At 34.2% G+C, this 24,184-nt stretch overlaps 1 protein-coding gene across 4 annotated transcripts in view; it reads left to right on the forward strand.

Moving 5' to 3' along the window:
- The first annotated feature begins 4,661 nt into the window (after positions 1-4,661).
- LOC149792036 (deoxynucleoside triphosphate triphosphohydrolase SAMHD1-like) overlaps positions 4,662-24,184 on the forward strand; it is a 62,667-nt gene continuing 43,144 nt past the window's right edge. For 3 of the 4 annotated variants that reach the window (XM_089970526.1, XM_089970527.1, XM_089970528.1), the window contains exons 1-6: positions 4,662-4,848; positions 9,780-9,914; positions 11,172-11,332; positions 18,888-19,012; positions 19,896-19,978; positions 21,746-21,871. In XM_089970526.1, the coding sequence (XP_089826652.1) occupies positions 9,891-9,914; positions 11,172-11,332; positions 18,888-19,012; positions 19,896-19,978; positions 21,746-21,871 (519 nt within the window). In that variant the 5' untranslated portion in view covers positions 4,662-4,848; positions 9,780-9,890. Of the gene's footprint in view, positions 4,849-9,779; positions 9,915-11,171; positions 11,333-15,866; positions 16,072-18,887; positions 19,013-19,895; positions 19,979-21,745; positions 21,872-24,184 lie in introns of those variants that run through there. The other variant, XM_089970529.1, reaches the window with a different exon arrangement.

Below are 24,184 nucleotides of genomic sequence, written 5' to 3' on the forward strand. Positions count from 1 at the left end.
AACAACAACAAAAATTGATTTAAATGGCTTTCAATGAATTATTTACTGTTCACATGCTAAAGTCGTCCGGTCATACTACATTGTATAGACAGGATAACAAGGGGTGCTTCTTTTCATCATAAGATACATAACGTTTCACCAATAACGTCCAACGAAATTATTTACAGGAGTTTGGTGTATGAAATAATGCTTTAAAACTTGAAAATGCGTCATTACTATAATAAAATAGATTATAGATTTAGCTGATTTGAATTTATATTCTTGATTATATCTATATTAGATTTCTGTTCCATATAGGTATATGATTTGGAATATGTAATTCTCTTTTAGGTTTTGTTTTATATAATATTTCTGTCTATATGATATTCTGTACTTGATTTGTCCAGAAGCATTTATGTGTAATTTGTCGATTTACTGTATCTCTTTCTTTGTGCGAGTTACTAAATTATACCTATGAAGGAAATAAAGCAAACCAACCTAACAGCAACTACTTTCATCTTGAAAAATGTAATCTAGTGTGTTAATAAATATGTGAAAGTTTATCAGATGAAGAATCCCAAACTATACTTTCAAATGGATGAAACAGTTTTGTTTCTTTCTTTCACGAACAACTCTAATCAACCAACATGTAAAGCGTCCAATACAAGAATGTACATGGCTTGTTTATAAAGTAGTTCCTAATACACGATAATATTTTTAAGCACACATTTCGTGCACATGAGTGCAATATCAAGGTGTTCAGTATCGTAAAATACTGCACGATATTGAAGGTGTTAAATCAGCAGAGACAAACATATGAGCATAAAATAGTGTTGGCTATACAGTTTTTTTTTAATAATAATAATAATAATATAATAATAATAAGTTACAGCATTTGTATGGTAAAATATGATGGAGTTTTTTTCGGATGGATACTGCACGACCTTGTGGAGTACAGTATCCATCCGACAAAACGAGTTCATATTTTCCAAACAATTAAACTAATCCTTTTATTATATACTCATTACATTATTATATCCAAGGCTTAATGAGATACAAATACACTACAAGAAACAAGGTAACTGAATTGATGCTGTATTCCAAAATAAATACACACGCGCAGATTCATCAGTATACAATCAATATTAATGCACACATAACTCCGCCCAACGAAATTTGAATTTAGTCGCGCGCTCGACATCTATATAAAACTGAAATTTAAACATGTTGTAAATGAATGCCAATAGCAACAGCTTTTCCAGTTGGCCTGAAATGACTGGAATGTTTTCTTTTGTGTCGAAGCTACTCAGTTCCACTAGACGATTTATTCAACTCCACATAAAATACACGTGTCTGATTCGAACAAAGAGAGGTGTGTCTATACTAGTCTGCATGTGTGTTTCTTTTCTGTCACTCAATACTTGTAATCATCATGTGGGAAATATAAGAACTGTTTCAGTTCTAATTATTAAAAAGACACTATGGAATATCGCCTTCATTTAATTTTGAACACAGTAAATAGAATGGTGTTGCACTTGGAACAGAGTTGAAATTACAGTACAATTTCGACATGTGTAATCAAGCTTTAGAAACAATGACATAGTTCTTGTAATTCGGATTTGCAGAACTAAGAATGTACATTTTGAGGAAATTCAAGATGCAATATGTATGTATTTTTGTTGCCATTCTTACTACCAGCTAAAGAAGACATGTTTGTGCGTGGTATCTTTACATGCTCCCCCAGCTAGGTTATGACCTGTATGGCGTATATCTCTAACCTAAATCCGAAACATTGTATCAACAAAGTTAACTCGAAAAACTGCAAAGCAGCTTGTTTGTCACACGCCATTCACCTAGCGGAAATGCGAACTCTTCGCCGTCTTGGCTTTTTGGTTCTGAGGCCTTTGCTTTTCTTCCAAAACCTTCAGTTGCATTTTCCCCCCACTAATTTCGGACTTTAACGTATAAAGTTGTACGTATCTGATAGATATTCTATAGCCCTTGCCCTCAGTATGCTTTTCTATGCTATTTTTAAATACCCTAGAACAATTCTGCACAATTACATTAACGAAAAGATACGAATATTTATCCTAAGTAACTGTATAAAATTATCAGAATGGCATTTTCCAATCTGCGTCACTCACGTTGGTTGTGTGGCTTATGGTCAATCTGTACCAAAGTCAGTTCGTACCCAGTATAAATTGGTCGTTTCGTACCAAAGGTGATGGCCGTTTCGTACTCAAGGTGATGGTCAATTCGTACACATTATATATGGGTCAAATACACCGTATTGTCACATTTACCGCTCCCTCTCTAATTACGAACCTATATTTTATCTAACAAACTGTTCCTACCATCAAAATTGCATGAGTAAAGCATAGCCGGGCGAAATTGTCCAAGCACCGATAAATAGTTGGGGTGGGGTGGGGTGGGGTGGTGTAGGTGTAAATTTAACTTGTCTCTGCATTTTACATATATTTACTTCTTTATTTTAAAGCTAGTGGTTTAATGTCTTAAAAAAAAACTGAATAAACTTATGAATATTTTGGATTCTCCAGGATTAAAACATATATAATGCGCCCCAGGTAATACGACATACATCTGTTACCAAGGCAATGCCGGAAATCGAATATGTAACAGTTTGAAAGATGTAGAAAATGTACTGTTTATGTAATCTTCACCGTCTTCAGCATGTATTTGGCATTCATGATACAGCCTTACTGTGGTTCAAGTCCTACTTGGTCAACAGGACACAAATTGTATCTGCAAATGGAATACACTCCAGCCCAGTTGATCTATGTTGTGGTGTTCCACAGGGGTCTGTTGTTGGACCTGTTCTCTACATTCTGTACACTCAGTCGCTCTCAAGTGTCATAGATCATCATCCAGTGTCTCACCAACTGTACGTTGATGACACCCAAATATACAAATCTACCACCCAACTGAAGCTGATGCTACCATCCAAGGTGTAGAGAGGTGCATTCCTGATGTGAAATCATGGATGACATGTAACAAGCTGCAGATGAATGATGATAAAACTGAGGCCATTCCGATCACAACACAAAGACTTTCTCATTCACATCCTTTACCTCAAACAATAAATATCAGCAATGCCAACATTAAATTCACACAATCAGTACGAAACCTAGGTGTTACTCTGGACAGTGCTCTCACATTGTACCAACATGTCATGAACATATGCAAGGCTGCATATCTTGAGCTGAGACGCATCAGCTCAATTCGCACATATCTTTCAGTTGATGTCACTAAAACACTTGTGTGTTCATTAGTACTTTCAAGACCGGACTAATGTAACTCAATTGTGTCTGGTTCATCTCAATATCTACTCCAGAAACTTGAAAAAGTTCAAAACACAGCTGCTTGGATCATACTTAGAGTACCACGATCAGAGCACACCTCCCCGCTGCTCTATACCCTACACAGGCTATCCATTCGATCCAGAATCAAACACAAAATTTGTTCTCTGTGCTACATTTCACTGTCAGACTCTAGTCCAACATACCTATCTGACCTCACCCATGTGTACACACCAGCAAGATACTTACCCTCCTCTTCTGACAATCGTATACTCATTATTCCCACTATGAAAACAAAGTCATATGGACAGCGTTCTTCTGCATACCAGGGCCGAGCAACGTGGAATGAATTGCCCACTGAACATAGACACAAAGACACAGCGATCACATTCAAGAGGGCTCTTAAAACTCACTTATTTCGACTGCAAGTACAAACTTAAAGACGTAATAATGTTTCCTACCTGAAATATTCTCAGCATGTTTTTTTTTTTTTTTTTTTTTTTTTTATAAATGTTTTTCTAATTTCATTGTGTTTGTTTTTTGCAATAATATTATTATATGTTTTTTTATCTTACAGGTGTTGTTTAATGTTGTAAAGCGCTTAGAGCTTCTGAAGATTAGGCGCTATACAAAGTCCTCATTATTATTATTATTATTATTATTGTACTTAAATGTGTGCAATAAATGATTCTAGTTTTGGGTACAAAATGACCATATCGTTGGGTACGAAACGAACATTGTTTTGGGTACGGAACTACCTGCTTTGGGTTGTGGACCTTGTTGATATCAAGTTCATTCGTTTGCTTGTTTTAAGTTTCATTAGTGAATCAGTAAACTCCTCCACATTGTTCACTTTATATTCTTTACTTTCGGATAGACGAAATAACTGTTTTAGTTCATATAGAAACAAATCTAATAAACTGAAACCTAAAGTGTACTACATGAGTGTGCATGGATTGTTGATACAAAGTAGATCCAATTACAAATATACTGTTCTTAGACACACGTTTCGTCCACGTGCGTGCAATATCAAGGTGTCCATTATCGTAGAATACTGCACAATTCTGATAATGTAATGTTAAGGGAGAAAAAAAGGAGTATATAGTAAGTAAGTAATAATAATAATAATAATAATAATAATTTCTTACCGTTTTCATAAACAACTTAGATTACAATATGGAGTCCACTGCTTCGCACTGTGTAAATATTTTTTATTGGCTCTGTTTGAAAATGTATAATTAATATCTTTGCTAATGCAAAAAAAAATAATATTTTTTTAAGGGCTGTCATGTTTAGAAGTTTTTTTTGTGGTGTAGAAAACAAAGTACATTGCAAATGGAAGAGTTACTTCCCATGGTAGCTCTTCCGGGCGTTAACTTACCCATAATATAAATACTGGAGTATATGCTAAGAAGGGTGATTAGTGTAATATATTTTTTAGCGTTCTTTGGAGTCGCGTGTTTTAAATAAGTCTGAAGGTGTTAAGTCAGACTAACGGTCAGTTAACTTATCACGAAAGTCTACTGAGTGTACTCGTTGTGATTAATTATAGGTAATTTCGTGTTGACAGAGATTTCGTCGTACTTTATTGATAAAATGTCAGACTCCTGTGATAAAATTAACTATTTTCAGCCTTTTACACCCAAAACAACTTAAAATAATTTTATTAGACCTCATTAGTGCAGTTTGATGTGTTTTGTTTTTAAAAGACATGCCCAATTAAAAGCGAGTCATATCTATCTATCTATCTATCTATCTATCTATCTATCTGTCTGTCTGTCTGTCTATCTATCTATCTATCTACACGATTTTATAATGAAAGCTTCAGATCTGAAAGTGCCAAAAGTATTTGCCGATATTATGTATTTAATTTAACTTTTAAAAATATCGCTTTTGTCAGACTAAAAACAAAAATTCTTAGCTATCTCATAGCATGCATGTGATCCTTTTCCTGTACATATAGTTTTTATTCAGGAGACTGTAGTACATGTTGGTCAGGCCAACTTCCGGTTTTAAAAGTTATTAAAAAAATCATGTCCAGATCCCATGATCCGATAGAAAGTAATATGTAGGGATGCACGAGCAGGTGTATCCAGCCCATCACAGTCTCGTTAAAAAGAATTATTCCCTTTATTCGAAGATTTTCCTTCATATTCAAAATGAAGACAACCTTTTTAAGCCACATGGAATGCATTTAATGCATGACTCTGATTTCAACAACAATTACTCCACTTTTCCTGTGTCAGTGGAGTTATCCTGGTCTAAGTAGTCTTCCTTGTGATGTTTTGTCTTTTACAAATTTTGTGTCATTATTAATTTAAAGCAAATAAGTATATGATATGTACACTTAAATATTTAAGTACACATTCTGGTTTCATACAGTTATAAATGACTCTTTTATGTTATGCTCTGACCAATTGATCATACCTGTCCAGTCAAGTAAAAAGAAGTGCTATAGTGTGATGTCGCTAAAAATTAAAATTTGTGTTAGAAATTGGGAGAAAGGAAATAATTTGTGTCAAAATTGCTTCAGTTGGGAAAAAGTAAAGTTAAATAAAGTTTGTTTTGGTGTTTATTATTATTAAATTAATTACAAATGGTAATATTAGGGTGTATAATATATTCTGAAAAAATACATCAGTATTTTAGTGTTGATTCCAATTTTTGAGTGTAGTTTGGTATTTCTAACAACTGTTATTAATAATGTACTTGAGTGTAAATGACATATCTTTAAGAATTTATGATACCTTGTGTCTGGTTGCAATGTTTCCTTACCTCTACACATGGTGTGCATCTTAAAAATCAAGTTCTTATTTTTATTATATATGAGCTGCAAATATGTATTCATTAGTCTAGTACATGATACTGTAGTGAATGCATGAACTCCTTTTATTCTTGTATTTTGATGTTTACACACCTGATAATACCTTACATTATTTCGTAGGTGTACCAAAGGTGGTCTCATCATTTGATTGTATTTCATGTCATTGTTCATATCTTTATATATATATATATATATATATATATATATATATATATATATATATATATATATATATATATATATGCATATACATATATATATATATATATATATATATATATATATATATATATATATGAATAAAATTTCTTTGTTTTAGCTATTGCTGCACCTTTTTTTTCTTAATCTTGGTCATTTTCTTCAGTTTGCTTCTGCAAGCCCAATTTCATATGTTTTTCTCTTCTTTTCTTTCTAGTTTTACTCTGCTTTCTGTTACATTTAATTTTGCTCCAAACAATTCATGTCATTTTCCATGTTTTTTTTTTTTACTCTGATATAAAACACTTAATTTTTTTAATACATCATCAACTTTTAGCATTGTTCTTGAGGTTTTACAATATAGGGCATTATTGTTAAGTGCTCTCAATGGGCATGGTTTGTTTATAAATCAGTCATATACGAGTTCTTTATGGTTTCTGCACCAAAATAAATGTATAATAAAAGCATTACAAACTTACCAGACCTAGTGGCATAGTGCTTAAAGCATCTGCCTCGAATGGAGGAGTCACAGGTTCAAACCCCCAGCTGAGTCATACCTAGTGGCATAGTGCTTAAAGCATCTGCCTAGAATGGAGGAGTCCCAGGTTCAAACCCCAGCTGAGTCATACTTAGTGACATATAAAGTTTATGTCTGGTCAGTAAATATTGCTGCAATGAATTGTCAGGGGTTGGGGATTGCAAGAAAAGAAGAGATTAGTTTTCAGTATATTTTCTTCAAGATTAGTTGTTGTTTGTTGTTGTAGGGTTGAACGCCATTTTTCAGCACATGATAGGCTATACATGACGGCCAGTATTAATGGTGGAGGAGGAACCCAGGAAATCCCTGGAAAGAACCACCGACCCTCAAGAAGCTACTGGCAAGCTTTCTCACATACCCACATTGGCTGAATCCGAGACTCGAACCTACGCAGACAGAGGTGAGATGGCATTGATCCATAATGGAGAGCGCTTTAGACCACTCAGCCACTCGGGGCCCCCTTTCAAGATTAGTAATTGAAACATTCTATCTAGGAGATTTGGGGATATCAATTTTTTTTTATAGTCGATTTTCTGCAAATTCGTGAGGTGTACCTATATTGTTGAATAGTGTTTTCAAGTTACCTTCCAGGAAAAACGGATAAGACAAGCAATAAGCTAATCATTGTATAATGTAGATTTATACTTACAAATATTTATGGACAAAGTTTTGATTTCTTTTCCTTTTGCATGGCCAAATTTTTTTTCAATTTTCCTACTGATAAAAAAAATTGGGAAAATAATTTTCTGTTGATCAGAATATGAAATTTTGTGTAATTATTAATGGTCAAGTCTCCAATCATTTTGATATCGAAAGAGGCTTTGAATTAGAATCCTCTCTGCATATATTGTGCCCTGTGTGCAAAGATTTTAGCCTGCATCATAAGGAAGAATAATGATATTTGGTAATAAATATAGTTTATTTTGCATACTTAGTGTGATGATAATAGATAAAATGCCACTTAATCTGTATGGTTTTTATATCAATATTCTGTATTTTCTGGCCATTGTATAAATTATTTTCAAATGAAAAAAGTGGCTTGGATCAGAAGTAAGACTTATAATGTGATGAAATATTTTACCCCCTCCCCCTTCAAAATGAAACTACTGGTATGTTTCATAGAGTTAGTTTTCCTTTACAGTTAAACGGTTAAAATTATGAACTGACATTGTTTAAACTATAGGGGCTTCTGGATGACTGCCACCTCCCCCCCCAACACACCTACCATGTGCTCCATCCCATAGCCCCCTTGCTCACTTCATTACATTCCAATAAACAATATTTCTAGATCCAGCCTTCACTATATTTGGGTGTTATTTGCAGTGATGGAGGGGATAGGGGCAGAGTGGGAAGCATGCAGCATATTAAACTGATAGAAAACATACATGTGGCATACTGTGTGATACATGTATGTACAAGAAGATTCACTATGTTAGATGCTTTACTACAGTTGCTTCTCTTGAATGAATGATTATGTCAGCATGGGAATTATGTTGGAAGAGTTTTTGATAAGGTTTAGATAGTCCTAAATGAAAATGGTACCCAATGTGGCCTGCACATCAGCCATCTTTAAACTCGTGTAATTGCTGGTCATAATATGGGACTTTCAATGAAAGACCTCTTAAGACGTCTGGTTCGTCATTTGTAAATAAAAAATAGCGTCTTTCTGATGTCCAGTATTGCTGCCTCTCTGCTTTTAAACAAGTAAAAAACAAAATGATGGCTGTCAGGTAAATAGCAAATTGTTGACAGAATAGTTTGAATTGAAAATGGATGTGTCCCATATTAATTAAATATATTTTGTCCCATATTAATTAAATATATTATGTCCCATATTAATTAAATATATTATGTCCCATATTAATCAAAAATATTATGTCCTGTGTTAATCAAAAATATTATGTCCCATATTAATAAAAAATATGTCCCATATTAATCAAAAATATTGTCCCATATTGATCAAAAATATTATGTCCCATATTAATCAAAAATATTATGTCCCATATTAATAAAATATATTATGTCCCATATTAACCAAAAATATTATGTCCCATATTAATCAAATATATTATGTCCCATATTAATCAAAAATATTATGTCCCATAGTAATCAAAATATTATGTCCCATATTAATCAAAAATATTATGTCTCATATTAATCAAATATATATTTAAATTCAGTAATTATCTCTCAACTTTTGATTTTCTTTGTTTAGAAATGCAACTATTATAATGACTTTAATATATAGATATTCATGTAATTTAAGTATAAATGTATGTAAATATGATACATGTAGATAGATAGATAGACAGATAGACAGACAGACAGATAGATAGATAGATAGATAGATAGATAGATAGATAGATAGACTTGGACCTGTTTAAGATTGTTCATAAAGCTTGGTGTAAAGTACCCTGTTCTGCAAACCTTGTTGACTTCTTTGGCAATATATTGACTGTTCTAAAATAATCAAAGTATACCATAGTGCAGCAGAAATGTGTGTGTGTGTGTGTTTCGGATTTTTAACTTGGCTTTAACAATTTTTCAGTCATATTGCTACGATGCCTGCAAGCTGTCAGTTTATAAAATGTATAGCACTGGGGCATTATGCTGCAGACATGTAGCATCATGTTCCACTCAGTCACATTATCCTGACATCAGGCTGACCAGCCCTAACACTAACCTCATAATGATGAACACCAGGTGAGGCAGCTGTTAGTACCATTTTTGTAAGTCTTTGGTATGACTCAGCCAGGGTTCGAATCACTAGGCCACCGGAGCAGTCAGCAATAGAAATGAAATTCCTTATTTTATATACGTTTCATTTTATATATGTTATATATATTCATTATTATGATCTATGTTAAATACATAAAATATGAAATTCTACCTTATTTTTGATGAATTTAACTTTATGTTTCAGGTTGATAAAATGAAAAATATAGAAAGTACAGTGAAACAGATACTCTGGAAAGACACTTAATTTGTGTGTGCATATCCAGCTGGGTTAGCAACAAGTCCTTACTCATCTTAAATGGCCAGTGAAGAAACCTATAAAGTAAAAAAATATCATGAGTAAAAATTCATTTAGTCCACATGGTTTTGATTCTGCAACAAGGCAGTATTCTGCAGAGCACCTACACAACAACTTGCATACACACCTACACCTACACAACAACTAAATACACACCTACACCTACACAACAACTTACATACACACCTACACCTACACAACAACTAAATACACACCTACACCTACACAACAACTTGCATACACACCTACACCTACACAACAACTAAATACACACCTACACCTACACAACAACTTACATACACACCTACACCTACACAACAACTAAATACACATGTACACCTACACAACAACTAAATATGCACCTACACCTACACAACAACTAAATACACACCTACACCTACACAACAACTAAATACACACCTACACCTACACAACAACTAAATACATACCTACAAAACAACTAAATACATACCTACATACCAAATTGCAAACACACCTACAAAACAACTAAATACATACCTACATAACAAATTGTAAACACACCTACAAAAAAGGTATAAAGACATACTTGCACAATAGCTTGCATGCACACTGACAAAACCAATAGACATAGCAACTTACAGACTTATAAAAAAAATACAACTACTGATGTACCAACTTGCATGCACACATGCAAAACAGCTAGACATGCATACACAACATTTGACATGTCTAAACAAAACCCTACATATACAACTACACAATAGCCATCACCTAGAAAACAACTACAGACATACCTGTTCAAGTGTGTACATATGCCAACACAAGAACATACAGACATATCTACAAAGCAACCCACATACACAAAACAGCAACCTACAGACATGCCTACACAGTAACTTGCAAACACATACACAACAACTGACAGACAAATGCAGGAAAATGCCATGCTATTGTCGGTATTGTTGTCAATGAAACAAATAGTTTTCTTTTCCTTCACTATGCTCATCTTTCTATCCATCTGCATATGTATGTATGTGTGTGTGTGTGTGTGTGTTGATGCATGTATGTATGTATGTATGTATGTATGTATGTATGCTTATATGTATGTATGTATGTATGTATGCATGCATGCACGTGCATACGTATGTATGTATGTTTGTATGTATGTATGTATGTATGTATGTTTGTATGTATGTATGTTCACAGGTATGCTGTTGAGAGGAACTGGGGACAGGGAATACACAGTTTGTAAGGAAAGTGAGCTGCCATGTTTACATTTTTTCTTTCATATATCTGCAGATTGTACTTGACCCTGTTCACGGAATAATACACCTTGATGCGTTGGCTGTGAAGATTATTGACACACTATACTTTCAGCGCCTGAGATATATTAAACAACTGGCCTTTGCAGACTTTGTCTACCCTGGGGCTACACACACACGTTTTGCCCATAGTATCGGGTATGTATAATTCTTCATATTGCCCTTTGTCCCAAAATCTGTTACTCTTAAAAGACAGTCTTGGAATTTGTTGCAGCTTTATATGCAGTGATTTATTAAACAATTATATGCAGTGATTTATTAAACAATTGTCAATCTGTTCTTCATTTTAAACATTGCAAAATTTGAGCACAAAGAGCTTTCATTATAGAATTTAGAATCACAAATGGCCATGTGTGTCTTTATGACTGATTTTCTAAGTTGCAGAATGTGACCTTCTGTGGTGGACTCTGTTGATTTGTAGCTTCTGGTGGAAAGACTTTGCTTTGAGTTGCTAATGGGTGTTGAGTTGCTAATGGGTGTTGAGTTGCTAATGCGTGTTGAGTCGCTAATGGGTGTTGAGTTGCTAATGGATGGCTACATGAGGCATGCTTTTTTCAGAATTAACCTATTCAAATGAATATATATATATATATATATATATATATATATATATATATATATATATATATATAATGATGAGGACTTTGAATAGCGCCTAATCTTTAGATGCTCTAAGTGCTTTACAACATTAGACAACACCTATAAGATAAGAAATATAATAATATTATTACAAAAACAAACACGAAATTAGAAAAACATTAAAAAAAATAAAAATCATGCTGAGAATATTTCAGGTAGGAAACATTATTAGGTCTTTAAGTTTGTTCTTGCAGTCGAAATAAGTGAGTTTTGAGAGGCCTCTTGAATGTGATCACTGTGTCTTTGTGTCTAAGTTCAGTGGGCAATTCATTCCATGTTCCTGGGCCCTGGTATGCAAAAGAACGCTGTCCATATGACTTTGTTTTCATAGTGGGAATAATGAGTATACGATTGTCAGAAGAGGAGCATAAGTATCTTGCTGGTGTGTACACATGGGTGAGGTCAGATAGGTATGTTGGACTAGAGTCTGACAGTGAAATGTAGCACAGAGAACAAATTTTGTGTTTGATTCTGGATTGAATGGATAGCCAGTGTAGGGTATAGAACAGCGGGGAGGTGTGCTCTGATCGTGGTACTCTAAGTATGATCCGAGCAGCTGTGTTTTGAACTTTATGAAGTTTCTGGAGTAGATATTGAGATGAACCAGACAGAATTGAGTTACAATAGTCCAGTCTTGAAAGTACTAATGAACACACAAGTGTTTTAGTGGCATCAACTGAAAGATATTTGCAAATTGAGCTGATGTGTCTCAGCTCAAGATATGCAGCCTTGCATATGTTCATGACATGTTGGTACAATGTGAGAGTACTGTCCAGAGTAACACTTAGGTTTCATACTGATTGTGTGAATTTAATGTTGGCGTTGCTGATATTTATTGTTTGAGGTAAAGGATGTGAATGAGAAAGTCTTTGTGTTGTGATCAGAATGGCCTCAGTTTTATCATCATTCATCTGCAACTTGTTACAAGTCATCCATGATTTCAAATTAGAAATGCACCTCCCTACACCTTGGATGGTAGCATCAACTTCAGTTGGGTGGCTAGATTTGTATATTTGGGTGTCATCGGTGTACAATTGGTGAGACACTGGATGATGATCAATGACACTTGAGAGCGACTGAGTGTACAGAATGTAGAGAACAGGTCCAAGAACAGACCCATGTGGAACATCACAACATAGATCAACTGGGCTGGAGTGTATTCCATTTGCAGATACAATTTGTGTCCTGTTGACCAAGTAGGACTTGAACCACAGTAAGGCTGTATCATGAATGCCAAATACATGCTGGAGACGGTGAAGTAATATATCATGGTCTATTGTGTCAAATGCTGCAGACAAATCAAGGAGGGTGAGGACTGTAATCTTTCTGCTATCCAGCGCAGAGAGAATGTCATTAACTACTTTTAGAAGAGTAGTTTCTGTATTGTGGCAAGGGCGATATGCAGATTGTACATTGCTAAAAAGACTATTTAAATTTAGGTGAGATACAAGCTGGGATAGAACAACCTTTTCTAAGATTTTTGAAATAAATGTTTGATTAGAAACTGGGCGGTAGTTTTTTAAATCGTTATGGTCTAGTGTTGGTTTCTTCAGCAGAGGCTTTACAATGGCAGTTTTGAAAAATGATGGGAATTCCCCAGATGAGAGAGAGGTATTAATAACATCAGTTAGTGAAGGCAATACTGGATCTAAGCACTGAAGCAGCAGTGATGTTGGAATTGGATCAAGTTCAGATGACTTTGGTGCAGTCTTCATCACGATTGTACATACGAAATCCATAGAGACAGGTTCAAATGCTGCTAATGGTTGCTGCTCAAATTCTGTATCCCAACTGTATGGTGACGACGAGTCAGTTGAAATTGTGGTGTCAAGCTTATCTCTAATGGTTTGTACTTTGTCACAGAAGAAATTTGCAGACATGTCCGGAAGGTCGACTGGAGAGAAGGTAGTTGGAAGTGGTGTTGATTTGTTCCTTGACATTAGCTTGTTAGTAATCTCGAAGAGCTCTTTGCAGCTGGAACTTTCCATGATCTTAGTAGTGTAGTGGGCTGATTTCGCTGCATGGACTATATCTGTGACATTCTTCTTAGCGACTTCATAGATTTGCTTATGAATAGTGAGTCTGGTGGAAAGCCAGAGCCTCTCAGCTTTACGGCGGTCTCTTAAATATATATATATATATATTTTGAAAATTCAGTGAGGGTATAAAGAAAGGCATTTAAATCAGCCTGCTGTGTTAATTTCTCTAGGTACAGTGGTTGTTGCATAAGCATGGCTAGAAACCAGAGAGAAATGTAAAGGTAGACAGGAGAACATACAAATTTACTACAGCATTTACAGTGGGACAAATAAATGATTGAGCTTTCTTAGAGTTATGCAATAAACCAAGTAACTACATACTTGACAGACATTAGCCAGACAAACTGAGTCACCTATACATGAATATTGGCCATTATGATCCATGTTTCAAGTTGGAGACATGGCTTTACAGTAGTTACGATACATGAACTTTTGCAGACGAAACTGCACATTTAAGTTTTTATGCAAATCCTTTATTTGCACATCTGTGGGCTGAACCAAGTACCATATTTTGATTATTTATAAAGCTCGTGATCATGTGTACCTTCCATGAAACAGGTATTCTACCTTAGAACTATTGACATGTTCAATTGATGAGTCTCTTAACATTTGCACTTGCTAGTGGGATGAATTACCATGTATCAACTTCACAGGAGTAGAAAGACAATCACATTAAACAGAAATGTGTAATTAAATATCATACAGATCTCACAAATCAAATACTATAACCAGTTAAATGGTATAAAAATGAAAATGTTATAACATAGTCTTTGGAAAATTTAATAATCAGAAATTTGGTAGGGGACAGGAAACTCATTCAAAGAAAACAGTTTATCCAAGAGTGTAGTAAACAATCTTTACTGTATGCTGTTTATTCCGTTGCAGAATAATGTTTTTTATTACAAGGATTATTTGTTTTATATATCTCGTTTAAGTAAAGGAAGGTCTGCACATAATTGTACATAATTGCATGTAATGCAGATAATAATTTTGTTTTTGTTCCTAGCAACTTTCTAGTTCTTTAATATTTAAACAAATTACAGGTCGCATATTTCATATTAGATCCAATAATAGAATCATTTGAAATATTTTTAAATAACACACAATACATAGGTTCAGTATAAACTTTATTGTAAATATAAATAATCTTTGGCATAATGGGGGCAAATCCTGTCACAGCCCACTGCACCAGCCGAGTTCTGAATTGTTTCTATAGGAATACCTCAGGAAGAGAGACTTGGGGGAGTTTGTAGGGTTGTGAAGAGTGTCTGACACCTGTATGTGGAGCCACAAGGGGCTGATAGCGGGTATAGGGACACTGATAACCAAAACTCGATAAGTCTGATCCTGAGGATTGCTATGATAACAAACATCAGCCGATACTCAATACATGCACTGTAGAAAGCGAGTATGAATAATATGGGCATAATAGTTGAGTACATTTAAGTACTGACACAAATTGGGGGTCAAAAGCAAAGTTGTGAATGCATGAAACTTGGCATTGGCCCAAACGAAGAGAAGAGAGCTCTGTGACTATGGAACAGTGCGACTGTAACGAAGGCTCCCAATTAAAAGAAATGTAAGGATAAAGATAATAATGATTGATAATGCAATAACATGGAAAATGCATGAACTAGATTTCAAACTGCATAACAATCCAGATGTGCCTAAACGTATCAATATTAGATATATGTATTTATAACCAGTTAGGAATTCACATCCTCTAATAGAAGATACAGCTGAAATGACAGTGTAGCAGAGGAATGTTAAAATGAATGACTGGCATGAACAGCTATACAACATCTCTGAAGTGTTCCAAATTTGTATGATGGTATCTCTAAGTAAAGAAGCGGAATAGTGCATTGATTGACACAAGTGTGCACCGACAAGTTGGAAAACAGAACCAGGCAGTAGAAAGTGCTTTAGTAATGTATAGAAAGAAAGAAAAAAAAGAAATCACCACTGAATTACAAACTAGAAATTATATCACTCAGGCGGATGTATTTCTAAAGACATCAGACTGCCACCTATCAAAGACCCGAATAGGACTGACAGATAGACGCTGCTTAGGACCCTCTGTTGCTGCCCCAATCCTAAAACTATGAGTCTTGAATGATTGAGGATTAAAACCACACAGCAAGAGCAACGTGGGCAAGGATTAGTTGAACTCCTGCATAGTTATGGGCAATCCTTTCACAGGTAAGGAAGAGTGGGTCCAAATGACAACCCAGCATTTGTAAATATTGAAGCAGCGCATGGCCAGGGCTCTGGTCTTGTAAATTGGGGGGTATGACACTTAAGGCAATAAAGGGTACCCTCGGAGTGTTTTAACACTTAAACTTGACAACTAATCCATTGTATTTGATCTGAACCTAAGAGAACTGAAGTTAAGTTTGGGTTTCTGCAACCAGTTTGTCTTACTGTTATTCCCCAATTCACAGGAATGCCCAAAATGCAAGTTGAAAAATGGATTTAAATAGAGCTACACAGAAGGCATTGTGAGTGAATCATGGCAGGACTTTTAATTTTTTTTTATTTTTTTTAGAATACATTGTCAGTTAGAAGTCTGGCATCTGTGTGCAGTAAAAGCTTACAAAGCAATTGCATTAGTTTGGAGTAAGAAAAGAATTTGTTGGATCAGGGATATTGTTCAGTTTGTGTGCCTAACCAACAGCCAAGAATAGGTAGATAGTGCATAGTGTTTTGTGAAAGATACAAATGAAAAGTACCAAATTTTTTAAAAAGGGAACCTGCTTTGGAGTTTTAACGAGGTTAAATCAATGCTGCAGTGTATTCTGACTGCGCTGTAAGCCTCCATCGAACATGGAATGGACACTTTATAGTAAACTGAATCAATCATCTGCTGCACATTATCTCAGTACAGTTGTAGAAGATGCTTCTTTCCAATTGAAACTAAGACCTTGATGTTTTTCTCAGCGAACTGTTTAACCAATTTTTTTATGCAGTCCAATTTTCTGGAATGTACGTACAAGTTGAATTTGTTGCAGTGATGGTGCCCTGGTTAAGTTCTGCATTGCGAATGCTGGTCAAACAATTAAGTTCGTCTTGATATACGAGAAGCCATTGTGAGTTGAATAAACATATTCCCAAAAGACGGAAAGTAACATGTGGTATAAGCAGACAGAAGAAATACTTTTTCTTTCTGCAAATAATGTTAAAAATTAAATGCAGCATCTGCACGAAAAGGAATGCATCTGTACAGGTGTATCAGTTATATAAATGACATCTAACTGACAATGTTTCATCACATGCTTCAACTCAGTCATCTGATTGGTTCAACATGACTATATATCTAAGTTTAGTTACTAGCTTATTAACATATATTGGCTGCAATGACATGTCTGGGCAGAGAACCATAGTAGACAAAGAGGGGCCCAGCAAGGAGCTAGAGGAGGATGCACTTTGTATTACTTAAACTACATTTAACCAATTATATTATAATATATAAACACTTTCTAAATACAAATACATTTTGACCTATATCAAAACATTCTTATTTGCAAAAGAAATGAGCACAGTAACTATCACCTGCATGAAGTTTTGGTATTCTACCCAGCAAAATTTAAAATAGCAACCTCAACAACTAGAACAACAGAAGGTCTTAATTCAAACCCAAAATGTCCAAGCATGTATTATCATAATTCCTAATAACATGATGACTCCTATCAACTGAATTATTTTACTTTGAAAAGACAATTGGTATGTTCTGCTGCAGTGATGTATCATGTTATTTATTGTAGTGTTAATCATTGTTTCAGAGTCTACCATTTAGCATGCCATTTAATCATTGTTCCAGAGTCTACAATTTAGCATGCCATTTAATCATTGTTTCAAAGTCTACCATTTAGCATGCCATTTAATCATTGTTTCAGAGTCTACCATTTAGCATGTCATGTAATCATTGTTCCAGAGTCTACCATTTAGCATGCCATTTAATCATTGTTTCAGAGTCTACCATTTAGCATGCCATTTAATCATTGTTTCAGAGTCAACCATTTAGCATGCCATTTAATCATTGTTTCAGTCTACCATTTAGCATGCCATTTAATCATTGTTCCAGAGTCTACAATTTAGCATGCCATTTAATCATTGTTTCAGAATCTACCATTTAGCATGCCATTTAATCATTGTTTCAGAGTCTGCCATTTAGCATGCCATTTAATCATTGTTTCAGAGTCTACCGTTTAGCATGTCATGTAATCATTGTTCCAGAGTCTACCATTTAGCATGCCATTTAATCATTGTTCCAGAGTCTACCATTTAGCATGCCATTTAATCATTGTTTCAGTCTACCATTTAGCATGCCATTTAATCATTGTTTCAGTCTACCATTTAGCATGCCATTTGATCATTGTTCCAGAGTCTACCATTTAGCATGCCATTTAATCATTGTTTCAGAGTCTACCATTTAGCATGCCATTTAATCATTGTTCCAGAGTCTACCATTTAGCATGCCATTTAATCATTGTTCCAGAGTCTACCATTTAGCATGCCATTTAATCATTGTTTCAGAGTCTACCATTTAGCATGCCATTTAATCATTGTTCCAGAGTCTACAATTTAGCATGCCATTTAATCATTGTTCCAGAGTCTACCATTTAGCATGCCATTTAATCATTGTTTCAGAGTATGCCATTTAATCATTGTTTCAGAGTCTACCATTTAGCATGCCATTTAATCATTGTTTCAGAGTCTACCATTTAGCATGCCATTTAATCATTGTTCCAGAGTCTACCATTTAGCATGCCATTTAATCATTGTTTCAGAGTCTACCATTTAGCATGCCGTTTAATCATTGTTTCAGAGTCTACCATTTAGCATGCCATTTAATCATTGTTCCAGAGTCTACCATTTAGCATGCCATTTAATCATTGTTTCAGAGTCTACCATTTAGCATGCCATTTAATCATTGTTTCAGAGTCTACCATTTAGCATGCCATTTAATCATTGTTCCAGAGTCTACAATTTAGCATGCCATTTAATCATTGTTTCAGAGTCTACCATTTAGCATGTCAGATGATCAATGCTATTGAAGCTCATAAGCTCCCAGATGGCGCTGTAGAAATGTCTCCTGAGGATAAAAGGTGTATTCGTGTCGCAGCTTTGTGTCATGACCTAGGTAAAACTCACAGTGACCATTTAATGCTTGGACAAAATATTTTCAGATAGTTTTCCAAATTATGCTGGCACATCAGCTTCTTTGGATGCCTGATAAGATTTGTTATTGATACATATTGAAAGTATGTTGCCTGATAATATGTGTTATTGATACATATTGAAAGTATGTTGCCTGATAATATGTGCTATTGATACATATTGAAAGTATTTTGCCTGATAAGATTTGTTATTGATACATATTGAAAGTATGTTGCCTGATAATATGTTATTGATACATATTGAAAGTATATTGCCTGATAATATGTGTTATTGATACATATTGAAAGTATATTGCCTGATAATTTGTGTTATTGATACATATTGAAAATATGATGCATATTTATATAAAATAAATGGTTTATAAAAGGACACATTTTATTAAGCTGAACTTCATGATCTTTTATTTTGTTAAATCATCATTTAAAAATATTTTCTTTGTAGGCAAACTCATTTAACCTTTATTGGAAAAATTAATAATAATTTCAACACAAATTAGAATTCTTGTGTAGTTGAAATATTTTAATTTTACACATCAGTGGTTAGAATTTGTAAAAAGTAGCAAGTCATTTATTAAAAGAGGCTTTGTATATAAGATTCTATTAGAATAAAAATATTTATTTGTGTTCTTCTTAAATGGAATCCATTCTTTTATTTGTAATGGCATATAGCATATTACATCTTTTCTTATTGTAATATGGGTTTCTGTAAGGTATATTACATGATTGATAATTATATTTATAAAATAAATATTGATTGATGTAGTGATAATTATGCATGGAAAGCAAGCTTCCTAAAAACCAGCTGTAACAGAAGTTGACATAAAAAGTTTTACTTATTTCCTTAAGGGCATGGCCCATTTTCTCACATCTACACGCAGATAGGTAGCAAAGTACTAAAGGAAGATGACGGATCAGAACTGCAATTAAAGGTATTCTTTTTTAAATTGTGTTGCACATTTAATTTATAAATTATTCAGTTCAGAGTTATTATCCCAGAATTTTTTTTATTTTTTCCAATTTTCCTGTATCTGTCATTAATTTATCAAGTCACTAAATTTTTAAAAAATACTTTATTTGAAGTATTTTAGCAATTAAGTAAATTTTGACCTCATTCTATCCCTGACCAGGTACACAAATTTGCAGAATACCAAATGTTTGTATTGTGACCTATACAGTGTATTCGATAAAAGTACTGTTAGAAAAGTTAAAGGTATTTTGTAAGGTTAGGTAGGGCAGGATGAATGGAAATGAAAGAATCAACAGTTACCATTGTCAGGTTTAAAATTAGTGACAAGTGGGGAGATGGAATTTGGAAAACATATCAGCGTCAGGGACAGTTGAAAAATATAAGGTTGTGGGAGTCAGGAAATCAATGACAAACTTTGGAAAATGGTCATATTCTTCTAATATGCTGGGTCAGTATCATCCAGTTACTGGGTGGTCTTTTGGGCCCATCCTTCATTTAGAAAGGGAAAGCCAGCCATATTATGCAAGTGGGGGACTTCTTATGCCATATAGTATATATAAATAGACAGAATACAAAGGATGGAAGAGGTGAAATAAGAGAAACTAAGTGAAGTGGTGAGACATATTTGAAAGCCATGTACCAGTAGCTTAAATTGTAGTATAGAAAAATTGGAGAGGTGGACAGGAAATTAGTATATCCTATATACCACTGAGGTACCCTAACCCTGCAGGTAAGTGACTCAGTGCTGTTCTATCTGAAGAAGGTAAAACCAAAGGGGATGGAACTGGGAAAATCAGCATTAGAAATCTTTGACATGTATAGTCATGTACGTCTATATGGTGGCTAAGTAATTCAGAAGGAATTTCGACACGATTTATGACGGACAAAATTAATGACTGGCACTGGTAGTGATATTATTGCTGCATTGATGTGAATTAAGTGTTCCTCTCCACCTTCATCTTTTCATTATACTTCTGTTTTCCATAAATTGAGATGATGCATCTTTTTACAGATGCTTAAGTTTATTTAATAGAGTAGCAAAATGAAGTAAATTTAATTAGTTGCTAAAGCAGTACTTCCAGGGAACATGGAAAATAAAGTTCATACTACATTTGAGAATTCCCAATGTATTAATAATACTGTATGACACATATCTATACTGTTCCTTAATTAATATAAAGTTCGTGGAGCCAACATAAATGAAGGAGAGGCACGCATGACCAAAGGGATTTTAGTGTGAGAAAAACGTTAAATATTATGTGAAAGGTTGGATGGGAGAGGATAAATGGAAATAACAGTAATCAATAGTTATCTTTATCAAGAGTGAATAGATAAACAGTAATCTCAGGACAGAAAGAAAAGCTCTTAAAAAAAAAATAACATGATCATTACTTTCTTTCAGAAATACATTTGCGTTGATAGAATTCTAAATGCATTAAATGTTGTGAGCCAGAATTATAGTCCTTGGCTTTTTTATTAAAAATATGCATAATAAAGTAGTTGGAAGAAAATAGTTTTGATGATTTATAACACAAGTTATATTCCAGGAACAATCATGTGCATTAAGCCATTTCCAAAATAAGTAAAGTCTCCCAGTCATTAGAATCTATTAGATAGATGATGCAGATGTGTACATGTTTCATCACACACACACACATACACTAATATATACATACATATATATATATGATGTAAGAATGATTGTGTATGAATTTTGAACCTTTTGCAGCATGAAGACGTTACTCTTGCATTGGTAGACAAAATGTTTAAGGATGACCGTTACCATCTCAAGAAAGACCTGGGACCAGATGGGAAAGCTGAAGAACTTCTAAAGCTAATTAAAGAACTCATTAGGGTATAGTATTTATTTTACTAGAAAGTGTTATTTTAGGTATAAAGTTATTAAGCAGTTAGAATAATACCTGTCATTATTGTATTAGATACTATATTCTATATTTGTTGAGTTATAGACATGTCATGTCTAATCATTGTATGACATACCATATATTCTTTGTTGAGTTTTAGACATGTCAGGTCTGATCATTGTATGACATACTATTCTTTGTTGAGTTTTAGACATGTCAGGTCTAATCATTGTATGACATAATATTCTTTGTTGAGATTAAGACATGTCAGGTCTGATCATTGCATGACATACTATTCTTTGTTGAGTTTTAGACATGTCAGGTCTAATCATTGTATGACATACTATTCTTTGTTGAGTTTTAGACATGTCAGGTCTGATCATTGCATGACATTCTATTCTTTGTTGAGTTTTAGACATGTCAGGTCTAATCATTGTATGACATAATATTCTTTGTTGAGTTTTAGACATGTCAGGTCTGATCATTGCATGACATACTATTCTTTGTTGAGTTTTAGACATGTCAGGTCTGATCATTGCATGACATTCTATTCTTTGTTGAGTTTTAGACATGTCAGGTCTAATCATTGTATGACATACTATTCTTTGTTGAGATTAAGACATGTCAGGTCTGATCATTGCATGACATACTATGCTTTGTTGAGTTTTAGACATGTCAGGTCTGATCATTGCATGACATACTATTCTTTGTTGAGTTTAAGACATGTCAGGTCTGCTCATTGCATGACATACTATTCTTTGTTGAGTTTTAGACATGTCAGGTCTGATCATTGTATGACATACTATTCTTTGTTGAGATTAAGACATGTCAGGTCTGATCATTGCATGATATACTATACTTTGTTGAGTTTTAGACATGTCAGGTCTGATCATTGTATGACATACTATTCTTTGTTGAGTTTAAGACATGTCAGGTCTGATCATTGCATGACATACTATTCTTTGTTGAGTTTTAGACATGTCAGGTCTGATGATTATATGACATACTATATTCTTTGTTGAGTTTAAGACGTGTCAAGCCTGATCATTGTATGACATACTATTCTTTGTTGAGTTTAAGACATGTCAGGTCTGATCATTGCATGACATACTATTCTTTGTTGAGTTTTAGACATGTCAGGTCTGATCATTGTATGACATACTATTCTTTGTTGAGATTAAGACATGTCAGGTCTGATCATTGCGTGACACACTATTCTTTGTTGAGTTTTAGACATGTCAGGTCTGATCATTGTATGACATACTATTCTTTGTTGAGATTAAGACATGTCAGGTCTGATCATTGCATGATATACTATACTTTGTTGAGTTTTAGACATGTCAGGTCTGATCATTGCATGATATACTATACTTTGTTGAGTTTTAGACATGTCAGGTCTGATCATTGTATGACATACTATTCTTTGTTGAGTTTTAGACATGTCAGGTCTGATCATTGTATGACATACTATTCTTTGTTGAGATTAAGACATGTCAGGTCTGATCATTGCATGACATTCTATTCTTTGTTGAGTTTTAGACATGTCAGGTCTGATCATTGTATGACATACTATTCTTTGTTGAGATTAAGACATGTCAGGTCTGATCATTGCATGATATACTATACTTTGTTGAGTTTTAGACATGTCAGGTCTGATCATTGCATGATATACTATACTTTGTTGAGATTAAAGGAGACCAGAAACCAATGGAAATATAGAATAATAATAAAAGTACTATAGCAGAAAACCTTATTCTGAAGTATCATCTGCGACTGTAATGCCAATATTTAAATATTGGCCTATCTTCTAGGAGCTGAATTTCCGTGACCTCGTATGCAAAATTTCCGCGCCTATTCGGTTACTTTCGGGATGTGACGTCATAGTAGCGACTCCAGCAACCCAAGTGGGAGTTGCCAGAGTAAAAGACAATACCGTTTTGCGTTGCTTACGGGTGTAATAGAACATTAAGAAAAGCCTGTGAACATATTTTTTTTTCTTTTCCGAAAGATAAAGGCATCATGAAAGAATGGGTACATTATTACAAACGAGTCGATTTCAAAGCAACACCATACAGCACTATGTGCTCGTTACATTTCTGAAAGGAATGTTACGAGAGGGATCATGAAAAAATAGCAGTTCAAAGATACGCAAATGCTAGGCCTAGACTAAAAGTTGGCGCTGTTCCAGACATACCTTTGAACATTTTAAATCCTGGGAAAAGAGTTAAACGTGTGAGTTACGAAAATGGGCAGAAGGACGAGTAAGTGACCACAAAATGCAACAATCAATCCACATATCTTTT

This window comes from Sinohyriopsis cumingii, chromosome 9 (genome assembly GCF_028554795.1).
Source record: "Sinohyriopsis cumingii isolate HCF-2022 chromosome 9, ASM2855479v2, whole genome shotgun sequence".
Taxonomy (NCBI): Eukaryota; Metazoa; Mollusca; class Bivalvia; order Unionida; family Unionidae; genus Sinohyriopsis; species Sinohyriopsis cumingii.